Source organism: Colias eurytheme, chromosome 28 (assembly GCF_061535395.1).
Source record: "Colias eurytheme isolate Ceu_HAF_F1 chromosome 28, ilColEury1 Martin Lab GWU primary, whole genome shotgun sequence".
Lineage (NCBI taxonomy): Eukaryota > Metazoa > Arthropoda > Insecta > Lepidoptera > Pieridae > Colias > Colias eurytheme.
The window spans coordinates 4,879,753-4,906,604 of NC_143007.1; the positions used below are offsets into that span (position 1 = coordinate 4,879,753).

Sequence of the window (26,852 nt, forward strand, 5' to 3'; positions counted from 1 at the left end):
AATGTAGCGTTTATCTATTCATTGTATTAGCTATAGACTACAGGACTATGGAAATAGTATGACACAGATGCCGTACAAACATTGTGGTCCACAAAGTCGGAATTTATTTTTATTTCCCGACAATTGCCGGGGTAAATTTGGTCGTTTGATTTTGTACATTTGATGATTTGGCATTTGTGTCATACTATTTCAATACTGCTTTTAATCCATTATTCCGCAACGCCATACAAAAAACATGAAGACAAGGGAGAAAAATCTCTACCTGTACTTTCGAATTCTCATCTGCACTCAGTTGGACAGTTTATAAGTTTAAAAGTGACGGCATAGTGCTGAATCTTATTATTTTATGCTCTTAAATTATATAGTTCTAGATAGGTCACCTGGTGGTTCAAATTGCCCATAACTTTTTCAACATGGGCCTGTAGTCTAATACTTTTGCAAGCACTTATTCGTTGGTATTGGATACCACCGGGTCAAATAAAGAGCAACTTTATTATAAGAAATATTGTATTGTTTGTTTCACAAAGATAAATGACTATTTATTTAGATGTGTACACTGTACATTTAGATGTGATGTACTTACTTAGATTCGTTGTACCTACCTGAATCTTCTTTATAGAATAGGAGCTGCTGTTAGTCTATATTTGAAACTTAATTCCCTCATTTTAACTAATATTGTAGTAAAATTTCAATATTTTTAAGTATTAGAATTAACATGATCCAGAAAGAGACAAATTCAGCATAAATCATTGTTCTCTTATTTATAAGTAGGTATACCTATCCCTTTCATTTTAGACATATAATTTATAGATTTATTCTCATACTCAAACATTTTTTCGCTAGACTTCATTGAAATGCTTTTGAATTATTATCAATTATTTCAAATTATCTTTTATTAACCCATTGAGCCCCGAACGGCCCGAACGGGAAACGACCCAATAGATTTTCTATTGTGTCTGTGATTCCGGGGCCTGAGTAAATATTTACAATCGATTCAGAAAGAAATAATAACAGCGAAGAGCTGACATGAAACTCTGTAATAGCTCTAGAAATCATATCATTTTTAGAAAAATCGTTCATTATTAATTTGACTGACCTGGCTTGGAAGGCAGGGCCACTACCAACCAAGCCAACCGCTTGGTTGGTAGTGGCCCTGCCTTCCAAGCCAGAGGTTCGATTCCCACACGGGGCAAATATTTGTGTGATGAACATAGATGTTTGCTCTGTGTCTGGGTGTTAATTATCTATATAAGTATTTATTTAAAGTTATATATGTATGTTTATTAGCCATCTGGTTTCCATAACACAAGCGAAAGCTTAGTATGGGATCAGATCGTGCCGTGTGTGAAAATTGTACTGAAATATTTATTATTGATTATTATTTTCAAACTAATAATGCTGTCAGATAACTTTTCTGTGGTACAAACAACTATGATTTTTTCATCGTACATATTATATTTCATAATAATGCTTAAGTATAATGCTTTTTTGTTAAGGGTATTAATTGGGAAAAATAAAAACACAAAATGGGTTAAAACATTTATTAATAGATTAAAAGGAATAAGGTTTATTATTGGAAATTATATTTATTGAAAAGAAAATACAATGCAAATATTAAAATAACCTGTATTCATACACAAAGATACCAAATGTGAAATAATCAAAACTTATATCTACTACTAAAATCTGCTTAACATAAAAATAATGAAAAGTATGTTACAAACATTTTTTTGTATTTTTTATATTTTGAATTTTTTTTGTATTTTTATTTATTTTTTGATTGTTTGCTCTAACCCGGAGAGGGAAAAAACACGACGACATAACTTACAAATAAAGTCTACAATCGCAGTTTTGAATGAAATCCAAAGCTGAAATCCTAGAGCCATTTTGATTTTATTGTTTATTTGTTAAAAAACAACAATAAAACCAAAATTCCATACAACTAATCTAAATACTAAGACTTGTTGACCGAAAACTATGTAAGCGAATATATTATGGGCTAATTCACAATGGGCAGCGTTGGGCGAATACGCAATCACGATGGTGTAGACCTAAATGTCTATGATTGGTCATTGTAGATATTTCATAATTGCCGTAATAACAAACATCGGCCATCATTTGTTGGGCCAACATTGCCCAATGTGAAGATGGCCCATCATGTGCAAATACTGAATTCGCTCGGGACAGCGTGTTCCAATGTTGTATAATATTTAAATACTGACGTGCTAAAAGTGAAGAAATACTGAATGACGTCACGTGCAGTATTGCCAGGTTCTATTCGTTTCTAAATGTAATGCTGCGTTTACACACTCGACGAACATTCCACGGAACATTGGGCGGAACATTTTGACGAATCTTTTGACAAAGTATTTGACGAAATATTCAACGAATCGTTTGAACAAACATTCGATGGAATATTCAACAAGATGTTATGTTGCAACAAATTTTAATTTCATAAATTGTAATTTACATATTTCATTAACATGTAAAATAAAAGGTACACAATTTCATTGCATTGGGATCTAAACAAAAATATTGTAAATAAGTTCTTATTATGTGTGTACTAAATTAAAAAAAACTTAATATACGCGAATCTCAAGGCGAATAGCACATTTTCATGCGTTCATTATTCGCTACGCTATTCACACGAATGTGTAAACGCAGCATAAAAATCTATTCTATCCGATACGAATCTACGAGTTTCAAATTTAAACAATATTCGAATGTAAAACAAAATTTAGATCGCGTATAGAATATGCATCGGACCGGAATTTTAAAATTTTGCGTGCAATTTATTAAAAAGTGACAATTTAAATTTTGTGTAGGATTTAACTGTTGAAATAGGGCTTTTTGGTGTTATTTCTATGATTTTAACTTGTTATTTATGCCATAGATTAAAAATCATAATGAACAGACAATCTACTAAGCCTAATTACAACATACCACTATAAGACAAAAACCAAAAAATTATTAGCAAAAAATGGAATCTCTAGAATCTATGCACTTATCCATAGACAATATAAACCAGACGGACAAAAACCAGACACAAAAAAATGACAGAAAATTACCAGACAAAAAAATGTAAGACCCAAAAATTTTTTTTCACAAACCTACTATCTATGGTCCGATGCCTACTCTATACAACCATAGACACCTGGTCACTGCATGTTATAGTGCAGGAACATATACGCCGGGTTCGCTATATCCGCGGCCAAGGGTGAGTTGGGCGGGAGCAGTTGGAAGCCCATGAACATGAAGGTGCGGAGTAACGTCGCTCGGTCCGCGCGGGTTTTTAGCACGCAGATTATGCAACTGGAAAAAAATATTATTAATATTAAAAAATAATAAATATAAGTTGTATAATACATTATTAATTTTATTTCAAAATCATTTAACATTCTTTATAGATTTCTGCAGATTTTGCAACTGCTTTTTTAATAAACATTTGATTAACTGGACACCATTGTATATAATTACATTGTTACAATATACATTGTTTCCTGTTTTTACTAATTTCTCATAAAAAATATTCAAATGGAACATAAAAATTTAGTACTTTAGTTCTTTTCTTTGTAATGATAAAGTATTCAATATTTTAGCAATATGATAATATGCGAGAATAAATAAATATTTGGCTATAACTATGTTTTTCGTTTATTTCGAAATTCATAAAAAAAATAAAAACATGTTCGTCTTGGGATGCCCGTAACTAGCAGTATTATATATAGCAGTATTATTACGTATACAATATATATACAGGGTGTAATCGTTAAGTGTGCACAGGCGATTTTTCCGTTATTTATTAGAAGAAGGTATTTTCCGGTTATTTTCCGGGAATTTCCCAGGCATTTTCCGGGGATTTTCCGAGCATTTTCCCGGACATTTCCACGCATTTTCCGGATATTTTCCAGACATTTTCAAGGTATTTTCCGGGAATTTCCCATGCTTTTTCGGGGATTTTCCGAGCATTTTCCCGGACATTTTCCGGACATTTTCACGCATTTTACAGGGATTTTCCAGACATTTTCCACGGTTTTTCCGGAAATTTCCACGCATTTTCCGGATATTTCCCAGACATTTCCCAGGCATTTTCCGGTTATTTTCCGGTTATTTTCCGGGAATTTTCCAGACATTTCCCGGACATTACCCGGACATTTCCCGGACATTTTCCACTTCAAATTTGCGAAGTAATTAAAGCAGAAAACCAAAAAGAAAAAGAAAGCTAAAATCTTTCATATTAAATGTATATGGGATATTCATATTTCATACTTAATGTATGGGAGGGTTTAAAGATAATTTTTTTGATATTTCTCGATTTATTTTTAAAAATTTATTACGGCCATTTTACTTATTAGGTTAAGTACTTTCGATATCAGTTTAAAGTTTTTTGTTATCTGTAATACTTACGGTAAAAACGCCTGTGCAAACTTAACGATTACACCCTGTATAATATATGTATACTAGCTTACCGCCCGCGGCTTCGCCCGCTTTGTCTAAAACCCAATAAATGATACACTAAAACCTTCCCCTTGAATCACTCTATTTAAAAAATAAACCGCATCAAAATCCGTTGCGTAGTTTTAAAGATTTAAGCATACAAAGGGACATAGGGACAGAGAAAGCGACTTTGTTTTATACTATGTAGTGATATACTAACTTGGAGCAGCGCAGCTTTTCCTCAGCGAAGTCGAGCAGCAGCATGAAGCTGTCCTTGCTGCCGGACTGCAGCACTCCGGGCACACGGAGATACATTGTGTTGCCTTTTACCACCTGCAGATCATTTTACATGTATATAATTTTACATAAACATACATATAGAATTAAAAATAAAGCTATACTTATATATACTAATATTATAAAGCTGAAGAGTTTGTTTGTTTGTTTGAACGCGCTAATCTCAGGAACTACTTACTGGTCTGATTTGAAATTTTTCGGTGTTAGATAGCCCATTCATCGAGGAAGGCTATAGTATATCATCGCACAAAGACCAACAGGAGCGAGGCACTGCGGGAAAAACCGCGGAGCACAGCTAGTATATAATATTTTGATAACTTACAGCTTCCCAGCGAGTCAGTGTGTTTTCAGTGAGATAGATTTTTAAGTCAATCTTCACGGCCTTCGCGTCTTTGCGCTCCAAGATCTTGCGGATGATCTGAAATTGATGAATTTTTGATTATTGATAAGTTCTGTATAAATGTGTCACATGATCCTATATTACGTATCCTATATTACGTACGTTAAATATTCAGTAATTTGAGTCATAAAATATATAAAATTAAAACGCATTTCTGGACAAAAAAGATGAAGCTGCAAATAGCTGCAAAAAATATGACTCAAATTTTCAAAATTATCCAGTTCTACATAATATATTGTTTTCTATCAATTTCTAATTATTTAAATATACCAATCTCCACCACTATCCACCAACATCTAATAATACCTCTTTTTATAACCCTATATTTCGTTTCTGCCGTTTATACAATGATTTATCCAAAAAATTCCCGATTTTGATATATTTGATCATCGAATAAACATATTCAAAGAACATGTTTGTCAAATAGTGAAATGATGTCCTAACTGTCTAATTTTGTAATTTTGATATTATTGTATAAGAAACCATTATTTTAATTGTCTTTCTTTTATATCTAATATTTAATTATTGAATTTTAATTATGAATTTATTGTAACACGCTTTAATTAACTGTAAGCTGTATCTCATTGTAGTAGTAATTGTACACATTTTGTTGGGTTGCGATCTGCTCTCGAAATTGATATGTCGCCTTTAAATCCGGCAAGATCGTGACCTGTTGTGTGTATTTAATTTAAATAAATAAAACTACCACTATCCGCCAATCCCCACCACTATCCACAACTATCCACAACTATCCACCACTACCCACCGCCTCCTGTTGCTCCGGCGCCACGGGCGGGTGCGCGTCGGACACGAGGCTCTCCTCGCTGTTGCTGAGCGAGCTCGCGCTTGACCATAGTAGTGTGCTCAACAAGTCGCCTGTGAATTAAATAAAAGTATTTTAATTTAGGGAAAAATGTGTTCAACTTCAAAAATAAATACGTATTTAATATTTGAAAATATGTAGTAGTAACAAAATTAAAGCTGGTTCGGAAAAATGTTTTCTAGTAGCAGCCCTACAAAATTGACTAATGTAACAACATATTTTCTTTAATAGTGTAACAACATTTTTTCTTTGCTGCTGATCCCACAGGTTTACTGACAATAACAAAAATTTATGAATGAATTTACAAATGATGCGGCTTCGAATCTTGCCTCTTGATCGAATTTTTTTTTCTCTATATAGTTCTGCCAACCCTGAAGTTTCCCACATGTTTTCTAGCAGTCATTAACCTTTTAACCGCCCGACTTCAGAACAGTTGGCGTGTCCCTAGCGCCCGGCACAGTGAATCGAAAATTAAATACCTAAAAGAAAGAGGGATGTGCAATACTTAACTTTGTGATGTCGATATTTCGTTTTAATAACGACATTTGCATTTGCGAGCGTGGTTAACTAACAACTACATCTCACTAAGCTAAGTTTGCACCTCGCGTCGTTTACGTCACACTGAGGCTTAGGTAGGTACGGGCTGTAAAAAAGGATTCGCTATGACTTTAAAAAAGTAAACAAATGTTTGTTAGATTTTACTTTGCATTTGTTGTTTTTAACATTATATTATACGGGTACATGCCGCATTCCAGCGAGGTGTTAACTTAGCTTGGTGGAGATATAGGTACCTACCTACTTGAATACTACTTAGGTACCTTACGAAATTATTCGACATTTTTCGCAAGTCAGTAAAACAAAAAGTGTTTAAAAATTTGAACGATTTATTAATTATTATTTATTACTTAAACTATTCACAATAAAATCAGTCCAGAGAATTTATCGACATACGAACGTAAAACTTCATGCACAAGCACAACACTGATGGAAAATTCCAGAAGTCGGCACTCGTTTATGACGTAAGAAGCGGTCGTCTTTATCCGACCGTAGCGCAGGGCGTACTAACAAAGTAAGTTTCGGAACATGTAGGCTAGGGATGGGAACCATCAATTGAATCGATGACATTTCATATGTAAATTTACTTAATTTTAAAGGAATTAAATGAAATACTCACAAATATTTGTAAACAAATGTTTTATTAACAATTGCTGTATTTGTTTTAAAGTTAATTAGTCAGTATAACGAGAAATATTTTGATTTATGTTTATTTTTGTATCGCATATGTCCCGTCCCTCATGTCGGATTTTGTCGTCATGGGCGTTGTACATTAATACAATTTTCTAAAAATAATGTTAGTAATTCATCTAACTTTGGACATTATTTTTAGGACTCCTAATTAAGAGGCTAAAGTGTATTAAACTGTAAATGATTACTTAGTTAACTATTTGCCTAATATAAACATATTTTTGATAGAATACAGCGTAATTAAATAAAAAAGCTGATTAAACGAGCAGTGATATTTTGGTCGTAAATATACGACTCTGGCGAAATGGGCCCGAAAATATTTGTCGGATTAATCCGACGTAGGCGGTTAAAAGGTTAAATAACTTACGGTCGTTGTCGTCGTGTTTGGAAGTATACGGGATGGCAGATTTCAAGCCCCAATTTGACTAGTCTTACAGGCAAAAATTTAATAGCTTCCTACTCTATCATGTCATCTATTCCAAAAAATTAGTCAATTTAATAGCCGAACATAATATATGTCTCTATTTTTAGTGTCAGTCCCTGTAAATTTAACATGTAGAAAATTTAATAACTCAGGCCCCGGAATCACAGACACAATAGAAAATCTATTGTGTCGTGGACCGATCGGGACGTTCGGGGCTCAATGGGTTAACAAATAGTTGTTTTTCTGGCAAATCCTAAGTTTTCTGGCAACCCCTGTAAATGTAACACGTTATAGCAACACTTACGGTTGTTGTCGTCGTGTGTGGGGGTGGACGGGGTAGCGGGGCTCGAGGCCCCGCTGCCCACCCCTCCGGGCGGTGCGGTATCGTGAGCAGGGACATCAGGACCACCTGAAATCGACGGTTTTTTACAGTAAACTGATATTTAAAGGTTTCCTGGACCTGGACACCTTTGGACCATGTTTTAAGTGTAACTTACTGATATAGAGGAAATTTTGATTGTATAAATCGATAACTAGGAGACGGATTTAAAAAATTATCCTTCTAGATGACATAACCTTAATAAAATATACAATTTTACAAAATATTTAAAATTAATGGTACTGGAAGGCTGTCGTAAGAACCACAGAAAAGTTGTCCAGAATCATTATCATGTAAATATTCACTGGCTCTTCTACGTTTACTGCTTTCTTATCCAGTTATAAATAATTTCTGTATATTGACCAAATAAGCTTACGTGAATGAACATAAGTTTCTGATGATTATATATGTATAGGCTAAATTTTTTTACCAACGTCAACTAGACAACTTTTCGAAGCGCAAAAGTATAGTAATTAATAAATGGTTCTTTTAAATGAATACATATAAATGTAACTTACCACAGAGGCCCGGCACCCAGGCAGAGCGAGAAACACTCGGCGTCCGAAGCCGACAAAGCGGAGCGCTTGCTGCCCGCCAGAGAGCTGCTCAGGGAGGAGTCATCACCGCTGCAACAATATTATTATATCATTTAATATACTAATATGATGAGCAAAGATCTACCGCTGAAACAACTATATTAATACTTAATATTATAAAGCAGAAGAGTTTGTTTGTTTGAACGCGCTAATCTCAAGAACTACTGGTCCGATTTGAAAAATTATGTCGGTGTTGGATAGCCCATTTATCGCGGAAGGCTATAAGCTATATAGGCGATATCATCACGCTAAGACCAAGCGGTGTAGAAAATCAAGTTCACGCAAATAAATATGTTCATATACAATATGCTTACACGACTAGTATATAGCAGGAAACCATTTTAAATATATTGGCAATTAAATGACTACCCTCCGAAACGTCTACATCTATTTTGATAAGACTTTTGCAATAGCGCATTTTATAAAGATTTCTTGCAACTTTTATTATAAACAATAAATCTCAAAACATTAACTATTTAATTTAGAAATTAACATTCTTACTGTTTATTTATTTATCAAAGCCTACAATAATATAATTAATTATCATGAAAACAAAGGATATATGATTGTACGTCATACACTGATAATTCTTTAAACAAAGTACATAACTAATGTAAGTCATTTTTATGGCTTATTTCGCACGAGCATTTGCATAAAAATGGCCAAGAGTGTGCCGGCCTCAGCGGGTACGGTAGATAGGATTGTCTAAATTTTATTAATAAATTTTCGCTTTTGGCTGGTAAACAAAATATGAAAATTTATCACATTTGGATAAAATTTGCACATGGAGCTGAATTAAAACTTTAAACTATTAGTTTGCTATTACCTCTAGAATTATAAAATAACAATGACAAATTAATAAATGAAGAAACCTTTACAGGTATTAAAAATATTCGATATATCTTATATTATACACTTTTTATTTTCAGTAGCAATATTCAATTTTCTATCTGTGATTTTATCACTCTATTTCTTGATGAAAAGCCAGATAAATACCTATCAAGATAATTTACTTGCAATCTATTCCTATCTGCATTACTACAGTACTTAGATTTAAGAAAACAGTGATTCCAAATTTAGAAAATTCTTAGCAAAGTTTTTTATTTATTACTGTCAAGGTATTAAATATAATATTTAAATACTTAATTGCCAAGATGTTGACCTGTCTGTCTATATACAGACAGACGTCTGTCAGGTGGAATTTTTGAAATCATTAAGAATGCTACTTGAAAATTTACCCAAGTTTATAAACGGCAAACACTTTGAATTTACCGCTGGATATTAAAATCAATCATCTGATTAAATACGTATGTATGTTTGTGTGTAAATCTCACCTAAACGCCACAGATAAGGATGAAAATTCACATATAGATCAATTAAAACATGATACATTTTTAACAAAAGCTAAAACTAAATTAGAATATTAACAAAAATATCTTACCTGTACAGTTTGACAACCATTTTTATTTACAATAAATAACTTAATACAAAAAAAACAATAAAAAAATCACAAAAAATGGAATGTTTAGTAAGCTTTACAACGATTAACTACCGATATTTTAACGGAATCTTATTGAAGATCCCTATACAACGTGCCATATACGACAAATATTTTTTATTTATTTTTTGTTATTTTTTGTTTGTTTTTGTAAGAAGCGGGTGTTTATAAAGGAATCACAAGAAACACTGATAGAATTCTGGATCGCACGGCTTGCCAAAACATCATATAAATAGATTACGACGCAAAAGACAATATTGTGTACATTGAAAAATATCACTTTGGCATCGTTTTTTATTTTCAGCTTTTGCCCCGAATTTGGTGCCAAGGTAAATAAAATCATAAGCTATTATCGATAGTGAAAGTATTTAAGAAAAAAAATACCTATATGAAAACTTTTTGAGACATAATTTGGCGCCATAATTTTTTTTCACTTTTTAATTTTTATATACTCTGTCTTACATTAGCATAAGCCAATTCTCAAGATGAAATCCATTGCAGTTTGCATGTACTAGTTACAAATCGTGCCAAAAATAAACATCACTCGAAAAAGATAACCTTCCTTCTGTTGCAAGCTGTTAAGAATTGAACTTGATATATTTTATTAGTGCAATAAATTTACAAATACAATATCTCTGTTTTATTCAGATGTACTAAGAGTAACAAACTAATAAACATGTGTGCATTCAAAACAATGTTTATTCTTTAGTAGTACTGAGACAAGCTTAATAACTATGTATTTAAAAACCTCTTTTTTGCAGTGAACAAAAAAAATAACAACGATAAATTTATGTCACTACGCAAAGGTTCTTCGGCAAAGACTATTCACTATAGTAGTTTTATCTATCCCATCATATTTTAAAATAATTTGGAAAATCCAAAAGTGCACGCCTCATAATTTTTTTTAATAATTATTTATTAATTATTATTTTTGTTTATTTAATAACAATTAAACCACATCGAATCAGACCCTGAAAAATGAAAGGGTTCTATTCCTAAGCATACTCAAGCGTAAGAGAAAAAAAAAGACTCGATTAGTAAAGTATTTCGGTCGCTATCGTGTTAACAAGAAAATCCTCCGCACATACAGACACACGGACGTCCAAGACAGAACTTTTTTAAACTGTTTTTTAACTAGTTTAAATAACAAAAATGACATCAAAAATATCATGAATGTTAAAAATAGTGTTTTTTCTTAATATGTGTGTGTATGTATTATCTTACAAGTGCAATGTATGATACAGAAAGACATTTTAAGTTTGAAAAATCAGATGTTTTGCGCGAAGTGACAGTAGTACCCACCTCAACGCTTCGCTTATGAGGCGTGCAATACTCAAAAAACTCATACAAATGTTGCAAAAATAATAAAAATAAAAGTTACACGTGCCAGCAACGGTCATCAAAACAACCCTTAAAATGCATCCAATTAATTAGACCTTGAACAACCCCTTCAATAAGGATAAGGGTTGCATTGATTATTGATAGCCTTGAAAATAAATTAGTGTCAGGTTAAAACATTTTGATGTGTATCTTTAAAACTATTGTATCGATTTTATTGAAATTTTAAAACGATTAAATCTTATTCCGAAGAATATTTTTTTGAGAAACGAGTGCAGTAACCTATGCAATTATGTGTGTTTAGAAGACCTAATAAATTCCTTATTGTATTTTTTTATCTTTACGTCGACTTGCTAGCCATCTTATTAGAAGTTGACTAAAAAATTATTTTGGTTTAAAAATGAATTAATATTATAAGGTTAAACGAAATGGTCAAATAAAAAATGTAAAGCCGGGTATCCACTTAGGTTCGCCGTGGTTTGCGAACGCGCCCGCTCCGCAAACCAAACATAATGGATACGTCGTGATCGCGGAGCGCGACTGGAGCACGATCGGAGCACGGCGGAGCGCTCCGGAAGCGGTTTTTTGCGCGAACTCAAAGGGGAGCGCAGTTTGTTCGTGGACGCGAGCGTGTGTTTGTTAAGTTCGCGAACATGGAGTGGTCCGATGAAATGATGAATATATGCATTATTTCATTATTTCTTCTTCCCTTATTCATATTACCTTGCCAAAATTGAGGAGGTTGTTTGTATTCCATCACAATATAATGTATCAAAATATAAGCTGCACTTCCTACTTATTCTGGAGGCGGCATGTTTGCACCGACCGTCTGTCGTGTGTCTACTGGAGACCGGAGCGCGGAATTTAGCGCTCCGACAGGAGCACTGATGTTGCAGCCTAAGTGTGTACACTGTACACGTTCACGTTCGCGGAGCACACATTGTTCGCGATCCACGGCGAACCTAAGTGGATACCCGGCTTAATATGTAAGTAGTAAAAAATATTTACTTGTCTCTCTACTTATGTTTTTGTTACGCATGACAGACAGACATATCTTTTTCTAACAGACTTATAATCAAGATATATTATAATATAATTATAACTTAAACTCATGTTAATAGTTTATTAATTGATATCTCAAGAAACGTGACTGATCTAGGTCACAGGTTAGGTATTAACAGATATGATTCATTTTGTTATGTTTTAATTATAAACGCGAAAGCATGTAAGAATGTACACGCAAAAACTGGTTGTATCTGTACGAAATTTTGAACAGATAGATTAAATGTGTAATACTGAATTGGCATATACCGCTTCTGCTGAATAGGCTACCATCTAACACCCAAAGAATTTTTCAAATCGGACGAGTAGCTCCTCAGATTTGCGCGTTCAAACAAACAAACTTTTCAGCTTTATAATATTTTATATTAGTATAGATTTATTATTTGTATTTAATTTATTATTATTCGCAAGGTAGTCTACGCACATACTAATAAACCGATTAAGATAAATTTTCATTAACCATCAGTTATATCTCGAATGTGTGATAATATAAAACTAATGACTAATACGTATTATAGAGATATTTTTTATCAAATCTGATCGGATTTGTATGAATTTGGTCACATAGATATAAGTTGGTAAAAATAAGAATTACAAATACTAAAGGCTTCGCTACAGGAAATTTGTACGACAACCAATTTAATAACCTTGCTCTTATGAAACAAAATTCACTATAAAACGAGTAAAACCAGCTGATAAGCTAGTTCATTTCCGTTGCTAATGGTTACACATAGTTTCCAGTACATTTTAAGCCCAAAATAAACAAGGAGACATCTTGAAAAGTAATTATCCACATCGCCAAAACATACTGCGTATAAGACGCCATTTCGGTACCACGTAATATGTTATGGAAGTTTTGTAATAGATTTGGCTGCCTTTCATATTCAATTTGGTCTGGTTACCATTTGTTATAATGTAATTCATTTCTCTGGATTGATGGATGAATGTATGACCATAGATAAATTATTAAAATAATCTCTATAGGTATATAATTTATGTAATTCTCGTGTCACAATGTTACCAATCTCCTCCGAAACGGCTGAGCCGATTTTCATGAAATTTTGTATGTTTATTGAATATTGGGTAGATATAGGAATCGGCCAACATCTATTTTTCGTATAGGATTGATAAGAGTCAGGCAGAACGTTTGCTGGGACAGATATAGTTTTAAAAATATGGCTTTTTTATAAATTGAATCAGTTTTGAATCCTTACTAATATTATAAATCCGAAAGTAACTCTGTCTGTCTGTCTGTTACTCAATCACGCCAACTACTGAACCAATTTGCATGAAATTTGGTATAGAGATATTTTGATACCCGAGAAAGGACATAGGCTACTATTTACCCCGGGAAATAGGATAGGTTTTATCCCGGAAATCCCACGGGAACGGGAACTATGCGGGTTTTTCTTTGACTGCGCGGGCGAAGCTGCGGGTGGAAAGCTAGTTGGAAATAAATAGACAATAGATAAAAAGGTATATAAAATTTATCTAATTTTGAATATCGATAATTCCTTGATGTAATAAAACTACCTAAATAAGTAACAATAAAGCATGTAAGTACTTAAATTAGGCACAATATACATAATATGCCTATTTACTGAGAATTAAAAATATTAATATTATAGCCTAGAGCCTTTTACAACGGCACATAATATGAGTTAGTTAATAACTTCATAATAATAACGAATATAGGACAAACAAACCAGTTTTAAACAAAAATCATATCCATAAACGTTTCTCTTCTCTCGAGTTCACATACGAGTATGACGTATCAGCTGTAACTTGCGAGCGGCCATTTGCAATATCGATAAATATGGCGGCCGAACCCAAATAAACAATAGTCACGTGTTGGCGCGGGAATTGTTTACATTCTATTTTTAAATTTTACTTTTTTCTAATGTTGCTGTTTGCTAAAAGGAGGTTATATAGATTATGTAGACACTGTAGACATATATGTAAGGATTCAAGATTCAATCAAAAATAGAAAGTTATTTCTGTTTTTTTCACTAGCTAAATTTTATTAGATGTGACATTACAGGTTTTGATATAATAGTTATTAAACATATGACTATTTGGTATGCGATAATCGACCGTAACACTAGAGAGAAAGACTGTAAATTCCTTAATACATAGTTATAAATAAAATGGAAAACAAATCTGACTCAGCACAAACGGAACACGCTTGATATCCACACACATGCACATTCACACACACATACAAGAGTGTTATCGCATTGTACAATGTTGGATGTTTCTGGAAGCCCATAAACTTTGTAGTTTCTATCGACTGTTTGTATATTATTCCCCTTTCAGATTGAATGAGAACCTATTTATATCCATTGAAAAGGATAGTAGATGAAGTTGCATCTAAAATTGTTTGAATTTCAAACGTAAATAACATTGTTTTTGTGTTACAGTTTTATATCTGATTCGACCAATTAATTTGAAAAACTGAACCAATATGTAAACGTTTGCTTTTAAAAAAGTTTCTAAAATAAAAAGAGGGCAGATTTTTAATGGAAATTTGGCAGGATGCGACGGTACCACGGCTTCCTCATCGATTTTTTATGAAAAAAACATGTTCAAAACCGGTTTCAGAGATATGTACCTATTTTATACTGTAGACGCCCGACAAACGCCCGATGTTTATGCAAAAAGCGATGCAAGCATTACTAGATCACGTGTGACCACTTTACGTTTTATACGGCTGAGTCCGTTTTGATATAATTAGAACACACACAGATAAGGATTCGAAACTTTTTCCCCGATACCGCATTGCCTTTGCATACATAATAATTTATTTATTCAAATTTTTCACATTACAGTTAACAATAAATTAAAGTGGGTCAAAATCGTGTCGAAAGGAGTCTAACATACCTACGTGAAGCTAATAAAAGCGTGTTAAAAATATAATAACACTATGATTGATAATTAATAATAATTATACAGGGTGTCCCACTGTTGGTATACTAAGCGCGAAAGGACTCATAGTTTAGCATACACTGATCACGTGAAAAATACACCCTGTATAGATTTAAACGACAAGTTTATCATTATAGGTATGTACTTCTACAAGTTTTTTGCTTATTATAATATAGGTACGTTACAATAATTATACCTAATTATAACGAATCAACAACAAGAACTACCATCCTTATTTCATCTGAGAACACGAGATAACATAATATGGTGCAACATGTCTACCGTCACGTACGCCAGTTAAATTCAGAAATAATTTACGTACACGGTACAAATAACTTTCTCCTTGCTGTACTTGAAATATTACCTCCTTAGTAACATTACAATAAAGTAATGTACAATGTAAATAATAATAACTGTCCAAAGTACATAATCCATCCATAATCCATACTTAATATTATAAATGCGAAAGTAACTCTGTCTGTCTGTCTGTTACTCAATCACGCCTAAACTACTGAACCAATTTGCATGAAATTTGGTATGGAGATATTTTGATACCCGAGAAAGCACAAGCTTGAACGCATGACTACGCTAAACCAATAGGAGAGGAGGTATGGGTAGCGTTAGCTACTATTAAATATTCTGTGCTATGGGGTTAATCCGCGGGGCATAGCTAGTTTGTAGATAAATGTGGATTTGATAAGACAATAGATGGTAACACAATTGTAATACAAATTCATTTATAGTGTAAAAATTTGGCATAACAAAAGATTACACCAAGAAGAACATAGGATAAGTGTGTCCGTTGAATAAAAAACTTCTTTCAATACTATAACAGATTTTAAACAGACCACAAAATCACTTTTAAATAATTGTTTTCCATTTCACATGACTGTATGCAAAGATAAATTATATAGTAAACATAATAACCACGTTTAATGTCACGTGTTGATAAGAGCGTGCATTTTGTTTGCCCTGATATCGTACCTAGGCTTGTAAAACTGTTTGCAAGTGCTTTTGGTAAATATAGAATAAAGAATATAAATATAATTTAGATATCTTGGCTTGATCTGTGAGGTCACCTTTATCACTTTAGAGTATAAAATACAGTTTATGACATGTCTGACCTACCAAATACTCATGTACCTATATTCATAAAAATTGGTTGTTTCTTAAAATGTCATAAATGTTGTTTCAGTGGATTAGTAACAAACACTGTGACATGAGACTTTTTTATATGGATTTGTATTATGAGTCAATTTATAAACCGTCTTTATTTGTTAATGTTTTTAAATCTTCCAAAGGTCTTTTGGGGTAAAATCGAGCATGTGGGATTCTTACCCACTAAAACCTCCTCGAGGACAGATCAAAAAAAATAGAAGTCTCCGGGATCTCTAATAGAACGCACCAGAGACAATTTATAAGTCTAGTAAATTTAAACTAAAATATGTATAAACTTAAGTTTTACTGCATCACTAGATAATTTGCAAAAATCTTTGAAATAAGAAACAGACATTTTATTAAATAGAATACAGTTTATTATAGAACATAATATTTTCTTGATGTAGAAGTTAGAACAAAGGTTCATATAAATTCGTGTTTATTTATCCTTATCATTCCTAAGAATAATCTCTTCAAAGATATTCTTATCATTTCAAAGAAATATCTCCGCAAATATAATCAATTTAACATCAGTTATATGCCTTTGTACTTATACTATCTCTCGCTTAAGGCTTTATGTACATGATATCAAAATACTTATATTTTATTTTATTTATAAATACTTTATTGCACTTAAAATATAACAAAACAAGAAATACAAAACACTTAAATATAACTTACACTAAGTACAATTGGCGGTCTTATCGCTTAGAGCGATTTCTTCCAGAAAACCTTTGGTACAATAGAGGAATAAATACATAAATAATTTAAAATACATATTATAATTTATAATCATACTGAATTATAGCTATAGCCATTCTATAGTTATTTCTTAAATCAACAGCAAAAACTGTAGTAGTATGTATCTTCACAGATTCATTTTGAGAACATATTGAGTAAACTCAAATAAAAATGTTTTATGTACATGTAATAATAATAGTTTAAAAAAACTAAAAAACACGCTTTTTATAGAAAACCGAACTAAAAAAATAGAAAATTTTATCAAATTAGTGTATTGTCATCGGTCCTCAATAAATCTACAAAGTTTGAACGAAATCTGGCCGTTTAAAGTGGGTCAAAATCGCGCCCAAAGAAGTCGGTTACAAACAAACAAACATACAGGTGAAGCTAATATAAAGCGTGTAAAAAAGTGTTTAATAAACTATTGCATTTTTATGACTTGTAATCTTGCTTTAATCATAAATACTACTAATGTATCGCAGATTTTAATCCTATCCTACTAATATTATAAATGCGAAAGTTTGTGAGGATGTGTGTGTGTTTGTTACTCTTTCACGCAAATACTACTGAACCGATTACAATGAAATTAAGCACACATATAGGGCGTAACTTGGATTAACACATAGGATAAGTTTTATCCCGGAAATCCCACGGGAACGGGGACTATGCGGGGTTTTCTTTGAAAACGCGGGTGAAGCCGCGGGCGGAAAGCTAGTTAAATCTATTTGAAAAAAAATTCAGTACATGAAACTTGATATTTAACAAATATATAACAATAAATGTTGTCAATCAACATGCCGTTCCGTCCATAATCAAAATCAATAAAACTCACATGATCTAGAAGACGTCCAAGGTCTTACAATTAACCTGATCAATTGATGCTTACAAGCTTATTACTCAATGTTGCGACGCAGATGAATTTGCTGTTCATATAATGGACCCTCTACACATACAATTTTTTTTTTCGCTATCCTTATTCTTCTTACCATTCCTTTCCTACCAGGTTGCCTGGGAGAGATTGCTGTGTAGCTATAAGCCCGCCTATTGTGCAAAATATTTGTACCTTATTAGATTGTATATACCTATATTAGATTGTTGTTGCCACAATTATGTCAATTATGAATATGTCTACAATGATGGCCAATCTTAGACATATAGGCCCTCTACACTATTGTGATTGCCTCTACTTGCCCAACTCATAGTGCTACTCATAGTACTACTCATAGTGACCGCATATATGTTGCAGATTCTAAATTCTAGCATATTTATACTAATATTATAAAGCTGAAAAGAGTTTGTTTGTTTGAACGCATTCATCAGGAACTAGTGGTCCGATTTGAAAAATTATGTCGGTGTTAGATAGCCCATTTATTGAGGAAGGCCTTCCTATAGCCTATACTTAGGCTATATTATTTCATCATGCAAAGAATAACAAGAGCGAGTAATGCGGGCAAAACCATGGGGCACAGCTAGTTTAGAACCTTACCTATTATCATTGACATTTCTTGACAAATGTCAGTTTTAATTAAAGTAACCTTACTTAACCTCAAAATTATTTTATTATTTATGTATTCTCATTGGAATATTGTCTATGTAGTATGTAACATACATACAGTGGTGGTCACATAATTAAAGACACTAAGAGCATTTTATACTACCCAAAACACTTCTCTCAACATTTTATTTTACACTACCATTGGAACTTGTTAAATAATTTTAAAATATTCAGGTATGTGTTGTCTAATGCTAAACTAAATTTTATCTACAGAACTTATCGGTTTGTTAGATTTTAATCGGTTCATCCTTACTACTAGCAGTTTTAACCTAGCAAAGGTCTGGCCATATAATTAAAGACAAAGACATTAGACTCGCTTATGAGAAATAATAAAAAACGTTATTTTAATGAGATTATTTTTCCAACACAAAATGCCTGACGTATTTAAGTACAAAACATTTTTACACTCTTCAATATTTGGTTGCATGTCCTTTGGCAGTAATGACGGTTTACATCTCTTGGGCATTGAAGCAACTAATTTTGTACAAATTGCATCACTAATTTGGTTCCATTCTTCGAAAATGCTTTCCAAAGTTAGTCGACGTTTGATGACCGCTTTGCCGCGACTTCTTTCTTTCTTGATTCCATAAGTTTTCGATCGGATTTAAACCCGGGCTGTAGGGGGGGCCAATACTAAACAGTTACAAATTGGTTCCTTAACAAGCACTTCACTACTTTTGCTGTGTGCTTAGGATCATTATCGTGTTGAAAAGTCCAAACAAAAGGTAAATTTTCCTCCGCATAGGGCAGCATGGATTGCTCTAAAATATACTTATACTGGAATTTATCTATGTTGGCTTCTGTCTTTTTGACAGATCCAACACCAAGTCCAGAAAAACAGCGCCATAAATTGATATTTCCACCCCCATGTATGACTACTTATTAGTTTATCTTTGATCCATTTCCTTATTGAGATGGCGTCTTACATATTGTTTTCTGATAGAATTAATCATATTAATCTTAGTTTCATGAAAAAACAGCACATGTTTCCATTCTCGTTCAGTCCAGTGTTCGTATTTTGTAGCAAAGTCAAATCTTGCCTTCACATTTTGTTTCTTCAAAAGTGGTACTTTCCGAGACATTCTTCAGTGCAAGTTTTCCTCACACAAGTCTCCGTCTAATAATTGTCCTTGCAGACACCCTCTTCAAGCCTGCTGCACCATACAACTCTGAACTGTATCAGTTTCGACCCTTTAAATGGATCTTTTTTAGCCAACACCATTTTTGAATCTTTCGGCCGAGTAGTTTCACTTGGTTTTGATTTTCTGAGTACTTTTTCGGTCGTGTGGAACATCTTGACATGTTTTATAGCATTCATAACCATATCCTTGGAACATTGTAATTATCATGGAAGTTAAAAATAATTTTTCTTGTGGACGAGTCGCAACTCTTGTTTTTAACCATAATAATTGATATTAAAACAATTAAACATATGAATTTTAATTTTAAAAGTTAAAATTACTCAAAAAAATTATGGAGTGTTAAAGATTTATGAAATTACGCGGCAAAACAAAGAAAAGCACAATGCTGTTTCTTTTTATTTATAAAAAATTATAACTCATTTCTTGTTGTCTTTAATTAAGTGGCCAGCTAAACGTACGTAAACAAAGTTTGTGTTACATTCTCACAGAGAACAAGTGTCGAAACTAACAAGGAATATAACTATTTTTTGTCCCTTATTTTAAAGAACATATTGTCTTGTATGGTTTAATAAAAATAATACAAGATTAAATACCTTTTTCAGATAATTGTACTTCCTAATGTAAATCTTGTATGGTCACTTCGGGGGTGTCTTTAATTATGTGACCACCACTGTATAATGTGTAAATGTAGTCATAAACTAGCATCTGTTAACTTATTTACCAACTACCCTCTATAAAATAATAAAAAAATGGCTGACAAAATCTCATATTTATGTCGCATAGACAACTTATAAAGAGGTCAAGTGAGTTTAAACTTTAATTAAATACAGCAGACATAGTCAGGGCATCAATCAAGATAAGGTGCCCTAGTTATATTCCTTAACCATTCACATGACAATAGAATTTAAAATAATACCTACCTACCTATAAAGGTAAAGGTATTATTTGTGAAATATTTTTAATCAATTTTTTACCCATCATTATTTAAATGCAAATTTTTGATTATTTTTCAAGGTTTTGAATTTAGAATTGGTTATTCAGATTTTGTAATTGGAAAAACACAGATAAAACCATGCTGTTATTTAATACCTATTTAAATTTAGAACACACGTCTTATTGACTTTTTTCAATACAAAATACCTAAAACAAACGGTAAATGTTAAGTCACGATACCACAAGGTAATAATTCAATATTTATAAAGGTGAACGATGATCTTATTAAAAATTAAAACTACCTACCTACCTACCTATCACCTACTGATGACGTATAACAAAGGTACAAGGACGTTATAAGAAACGCACTTCTATGTCCCGTAAAGTAATATAGAAGTCAATAATCTTGATAAAAATAGAAATGAAGTACATCAGCACCAAAATAAGTAGGTAATAAACCGAAATACTCACCAGTACTTTTTAGTTTTTGCAGCGTTGGGTTCAATCAGGACACCCGCGACGTCATAGTAATTACTACTACTAAAATTTAACTGTTGTATTAACTTCGTCATCTTGGCAAATCGTATTTAAGCCTTTCGCGAACTTTAAAGAAAAACACGGTCAGACCGTAGGGGTACTTGGAATTGCGCAGAACACGTCTTTCACAACAGAAAGCTAGCGAAAATAAGTCGAATAATCAACTTTGTGTCAATTGATCAACTGTAGCGATTGTCAGAAATAACACCCGACCGATTTGGAAAAACACGCGACGCCTAGAAGACCACGTGCCGAACTGTACTTTTAATTTAGTCGCATTATACTGTTTTTTCATGATGGCCGCCGGAAACGTGATATTAAATTTGTTCTTGGAGGTTTTTGGAATTTAACAAAATTCCTTTTCACGTGCAGTTCTGAATAGAATATTGATTTAAATATTTTCATTAAAAGATAGTGTACCATAATGAGCGCTATATTGTCTTAACATTTTTGATGTAGGAAATTATATTTATATCTCAAAAATGTAACGTTAACTATTTATAAATTATTGTTATACTTAAATAAAAAATTGAAAGACAATCCACAGTTAAAAGATCTGCATTAGATATAGATTTCAATAATTACAAGTGTATCTATCAGCTGTTTACATGTAAGCTATGATCATATGTTAGGGATAGGTATAAAGGGAAAAGTGAAGGCCATATTGTTTTCAATTTCATTGAAAGTTGAACCATTCGCTATTTGAAACAACGCGAAACGGGACGTCGTATTACGTCACAAGCAAATGTCAAACTTAATCGATAGTGTTGTAGCGCCGCACAAGTATTGATCGATGCTTTGCGAAAGTTGAATAAAGAAAACCGATTATTCGACTTACCAATTTTTAGTAATTAAAGATGGCATTCTACTTTTCTTCAGATCGATACTTTTAAACCTTTGTTCCCGTATCATGTAATTTTCTGCCGGTAAGGCATGGAACGTCATAACTTCACCTGTGTTTTACACTTCACTTAAAAAACACACAATTACGGTTTTCTTTTTAGTCTTTTCACTGTTATGGACATTAATATTACTTTCACTTTTTCTGTATGTTCTAGAATGTTTCAAAATAAGTAACGACATTCAGGCTTGAAACCTTGCTCACTACTGACGATGCCGCATTCAAATACTATATAACACTATATAAAATGTAAGTAAACCTCACCCCTCTATTTTTAGGGATCAATTGGGACACACTGGTCCATACTGAATTCATATTTTCTCAATTAGAAAAGCTATATAATGAAAGGAAAGCTTATGTATGGCAACAGAGCACTGCAACAGATTCTGTAATACTTTATCATTCTTATTTTTTATTTGCTCAATCAAGTTTTATTATTATGACAAAAAGAATTAGGATAATAATATAGTAACATGTATTAGAGCAAACAAAAGTATTTCACCTTTAATAAATTTTACAAGATTTAAAAGCATAGGAAAAATATGATTAAAGAGGCAGCTTTGCCGCAAAAAAATATCATAAATTTTCTGCTCCTGCCCTATTAGTAGTAGCATGCTATCAATGAAGCCTTCGATTAAGAATGCGCTATCGTACAAATTGTTTAATTCGTGCATATTTCTACAGATTAACCCATTCAAGCACAGATATAAAAGGTTTAAAATAATTAGTATAAAAATAACAGAAACCTCGGCGTAATCGATGTACATACATATAAAAATGTTGTGTGGTTTTATGAAACCACGGTAAAAGTGAAACTGTTCGAACGGTTCCAAACACTGCTTTGTATAGCGCATGTCGCGTGACGGTCGGCTGCCGAGTAGGTATACCTACTCGGCAGCCGCGATACACGCGACATGCGCTACACAGACCAAAAAGTTTGAGACGATGCGATGTAATAAAAGTTTCACTTTAAAAAATAAACCGGCCGAATTGATAACCTCCTCCTTTTTTGAAGTCGGTTACAGATTTTAGCATACATAGGGATATAGGGACAGAGAAAGTGACTTTGTTTAATACTATGATTATGTAGTGATGATGTAAGTACATAAATTCCAAGCTTATTTCCTCAAATAAAATAATTCTCATGGCAGAAAAATACCTATTTATTTTTATTCAAACAGTAAAGTAATTTTCAAAACCACCCCGTGTAGTCACAATACGTTATTGCGCATGTGCAACCCGCTATAGTGACGTCACATTGTTTACACCCCCCGGTGTTGACGAAAACACCGATCGTGGTCCCAATCTGTAGCTATAGGGATGCTGGCGATTTGAAATAAATTAGAAAAAAATACAGAGGAATTTTTCTAGTACATGAATTTAAAGTTATTTATGGGAATTCGGTTTACTCGTATTTGAGAATTCGGGCAGGGGTAATTTTTTTGTATTTGAATTGTTTTTTTTTTGTATTTGAATTTGTTTTCTTGTATAGCAAATAGCTTAAAAGACGCTTTAACATGTTTATATATTATGTATTACTCTTTTTTACTCTTTTTTATTATAAATGTGTATTCGTATCTACACACACCTAAAAGGCTTTGATGAAATTTGACACAGATAAATTATCATCAGTGAAGTTGAGCTTGGAAATTTTCTTTTATTTTATATTCAATTTATTTTATAGGGAATAAAACAAACTCTGTTACAGTTTCGTAATATCAGTTTTCTCAATAAACAAAAGCATTGGTAACTCAATAATTACAACATAGGCATATATTAATGACACATTTATCGAACTTATCAATTTTCCTAGAATATTGCGTACAGAAAGAAATCCTATTTCATTATAGTTTCAAAAATTACTATAAATAGTTTCACTTCTATTGTATTTACACATTTGTAATTAACTTTACCAACATGAAAAGTTTGTTCGTATTCTGTGTGGCTCTTTCCATCGCCATGGTAAGTTTGATTATTTTTTTAACTATCTTATAAGATTGCTTTTGGCTATTACTTCTTTTTGCCTCAATTTTCCAAAATGGACGTTGTGAATATAAATAATATAAAGCATCCAGATAAAAACTAAAAGTACCTATAGAAGAAAATTTAATGAATAGAAGCACCAGTTTCGTTCCGACTATGTTTAGTATGGCAACATAATATAACAACTTGTGTAGAGGCATAATATTATTTTATTTAAAATAAAATACTAGCTTTCTGCCTGCAGCTTCGCCCGCGTTTTAAAAGAAAAACCCACATAGTTTCCTTTCCCGTGGGATTTCCGGGATAAAACCTATCCTATGTGTTAATCCAAGTTATTCTCTATATGTGTGCTAAATTTCATTGTGATCGGTTCAGTGGTATTTCCGTGAAAGAGTAACAAACATACACATACATCCATCCTCACAAGCTTTCGCATTTATTATATTAGTAGGATAGGATTATGTACATATTACAAGAATAATATTTATTTTACAGAGCGTCAACGGACAATGCATCCGTTCGTCATGTGCGTCCAATCTTCTATCACCACTGGTTGCCCCCAGCGCTGTTGTTGCCCCTATCGCCACTCAATACGCCCCGATCGTCGGCTCCAACGCAGTTGCCACTAGCCTCGCTGACACTCTGTCACTGCTGACTGTCAGCAGCCTGCTCGCTGAGAAGTTACCGCTTGGCTATCCTCTTGTTGCTCCAGCCCTTGGTTGCGGATGCAATAACGCATGTGGATACCCGTATGTGCTATAAACGGCAGTTGAAACTTGAATGTGTGAAAATACTAAGTTAAAAATTTTGGCGATAACTTCGAAAATCTTTTTATAACTTACTTCTTTTCTTTTTCTGTAAATCGAACGTTTTCGGTTAGAAATGCGATGTGGACAAGTTTTCTAATTAACTAGAGTATGCATTCGCTTTCATACGGTGCATTTACATCAAACGAGCGAATGCTCATTCTAATGCCCCCCACTATGTCAAATTCTTATAGTGTGAACAGGCGTAGAGAATTCTTTCGTTCTTCTTAGTGCGTTCAAAAATATTCTATGCAATGTTCCTATACTGAACAATACTGAATACTAGTTTTCGTCTACCCTAAAAGATCACGAAAGAATGCTCTAGCTCAAGCTCTATGTAAATAATGCCGGTGCATAATGGTTGATATGGATATAGCTTCGAATTTTGCGGACATTTCAAATTTTTACAAGTTTTTCTATACAAAATAATAGAAGAAAATTTATAGATTGAGAAAAATGCGTCATTCAATCCAATTAGATATTTCTTACGATAAATTCAAACATTAATATCATTTACAACTATAGACCTTAAATTACACTCAGTCAAAGGTCACAACTCTTGCTAAAATAATTAAAATCTTGTCTTATTATATTTTACGATTGAATCTTAATAATATGGGTATGGTGTTCTTTAAAATGTATCTTTGCGCTATTTTCCTAGGTTCTGTAATAAGAATAAACTAATTTGTAAAGTTTAACACAATGCTAATTTAACAGACCGGAAGTGCTTAAAAATATCTTATACCTATTTGCGAGACCATAATAACTTTAATATTTTAATTGCGTTTGATCGTATTCCAAATTCTTCTTAAATTAAAATTATAAATTGTGTAATTTTTATGTTTACGACAAAACATCTACTTTCAGAGTATATTTTCTAACTTATTAAGTTATTAATATAGGAGGGTTTGTCATTCGAAGTTTCTGGTCGAAGGAATTTAGTTCTAAAGCATGCCATAGCTGAGTAATTTCATCGCTTCCATATAAGGCCGGTATATGTGACTATTTAATTAAAAGTGGTTGTCCCAAATAATTATATCCTATCATATATTTCAAATAGTCAACTATTTTAACTAAGTACGTAGTATAAGAATTATAAAACTTGTCCAATTTGTATATTATGATCACTTCATATTATAAAATCTATTTTTTTTAATAGTACATATCTATTTTTACAACCCAATAATACGTTTAAAAAATTCAAAATTTGTACTTCAGCAGAGATATGTTATTAAATATACATGTTTTAAAAATACCATTGTTTTATTAAATTGTAACATCAACAAACTTACAAAAACATTGTCAAAGCATTGTGTCAGCACGTACGTAGGTACTGATTACGAAACAATAGGAAGCGATAAAATGATAAAAATATTGAGATTATAACATATTTTGTAATGAATGTCCATTTATTTGCACTGAACAACAAGTAGCACCAAAGAGTAGCAATATTATGGGTATTACTTATTTGCTAATTATAGTACCTAGTTGGCAGTGTGTTTATAGCCTTTCAGTTTATTTTATTTGTATAAAAAGATAGCTAACTACATACTGGAATAGGATATTCAACATTCTTCAACAAAAAATAAATTAACCCATAATATTATTTTATGAAACAAAACCTTTCTACAATTTATTCTAGAATCCAATAAAAGGGGCTTTATTGGATTGT

General features: G+C 32.5%; 2 protein-coding genes across 2 annotated transcripts; one reads left to right on the top strand and one right to left on the bottom strand.

Annotated features, from left to right (window-relative positions):
* Nucleotides 1-1,526: 1,526 nt before the first annotated feature.
* Oda (Ornithine decarboxylase antizyme) lies at nucleotides 1,527-21,700 on the bottom strand. Its single transcript, XM_090117739.1, is given in 8 exon segments — nucleotides 1,527-3,312; nucleotides 4,658-4,770; nucleotides 5,057-5,152; nucleotides 5,901-6,010; nucleotides 7,931-8,027; nucleotides 8,029-8,035; nucleotides 8,524-8,631; nucleotides 21,425-21,700. Coding segments are annotated over 8 exon segments (786 nt in total). The 5' UTR covers nucleotides 21,526-21,700; the 3' UTR covers nucleotides 1,527-3,158.
* Nucleotides 21,701-24,308: 2,608 nt separating this feature from the next.
* LOC149896625 (uncharacterized) lies at nucleotides 24,309-25,136 on the top strand. Its single transcript, XM_090117528.1, has 2 exons — nucleotides 24,309-24,353; nucleotides 24,870-25,136. Exons 1-2 carry the CDS (start codon nucleotides 24,309-24,311, stop codon nucleotides 25,134-25,136), a joined length of 312 nt encoding a protein of 103 aa, XP_089973654.1.
* Nucleotides 25,137-26,852: the final 1,716 nt, after the last annotated feature.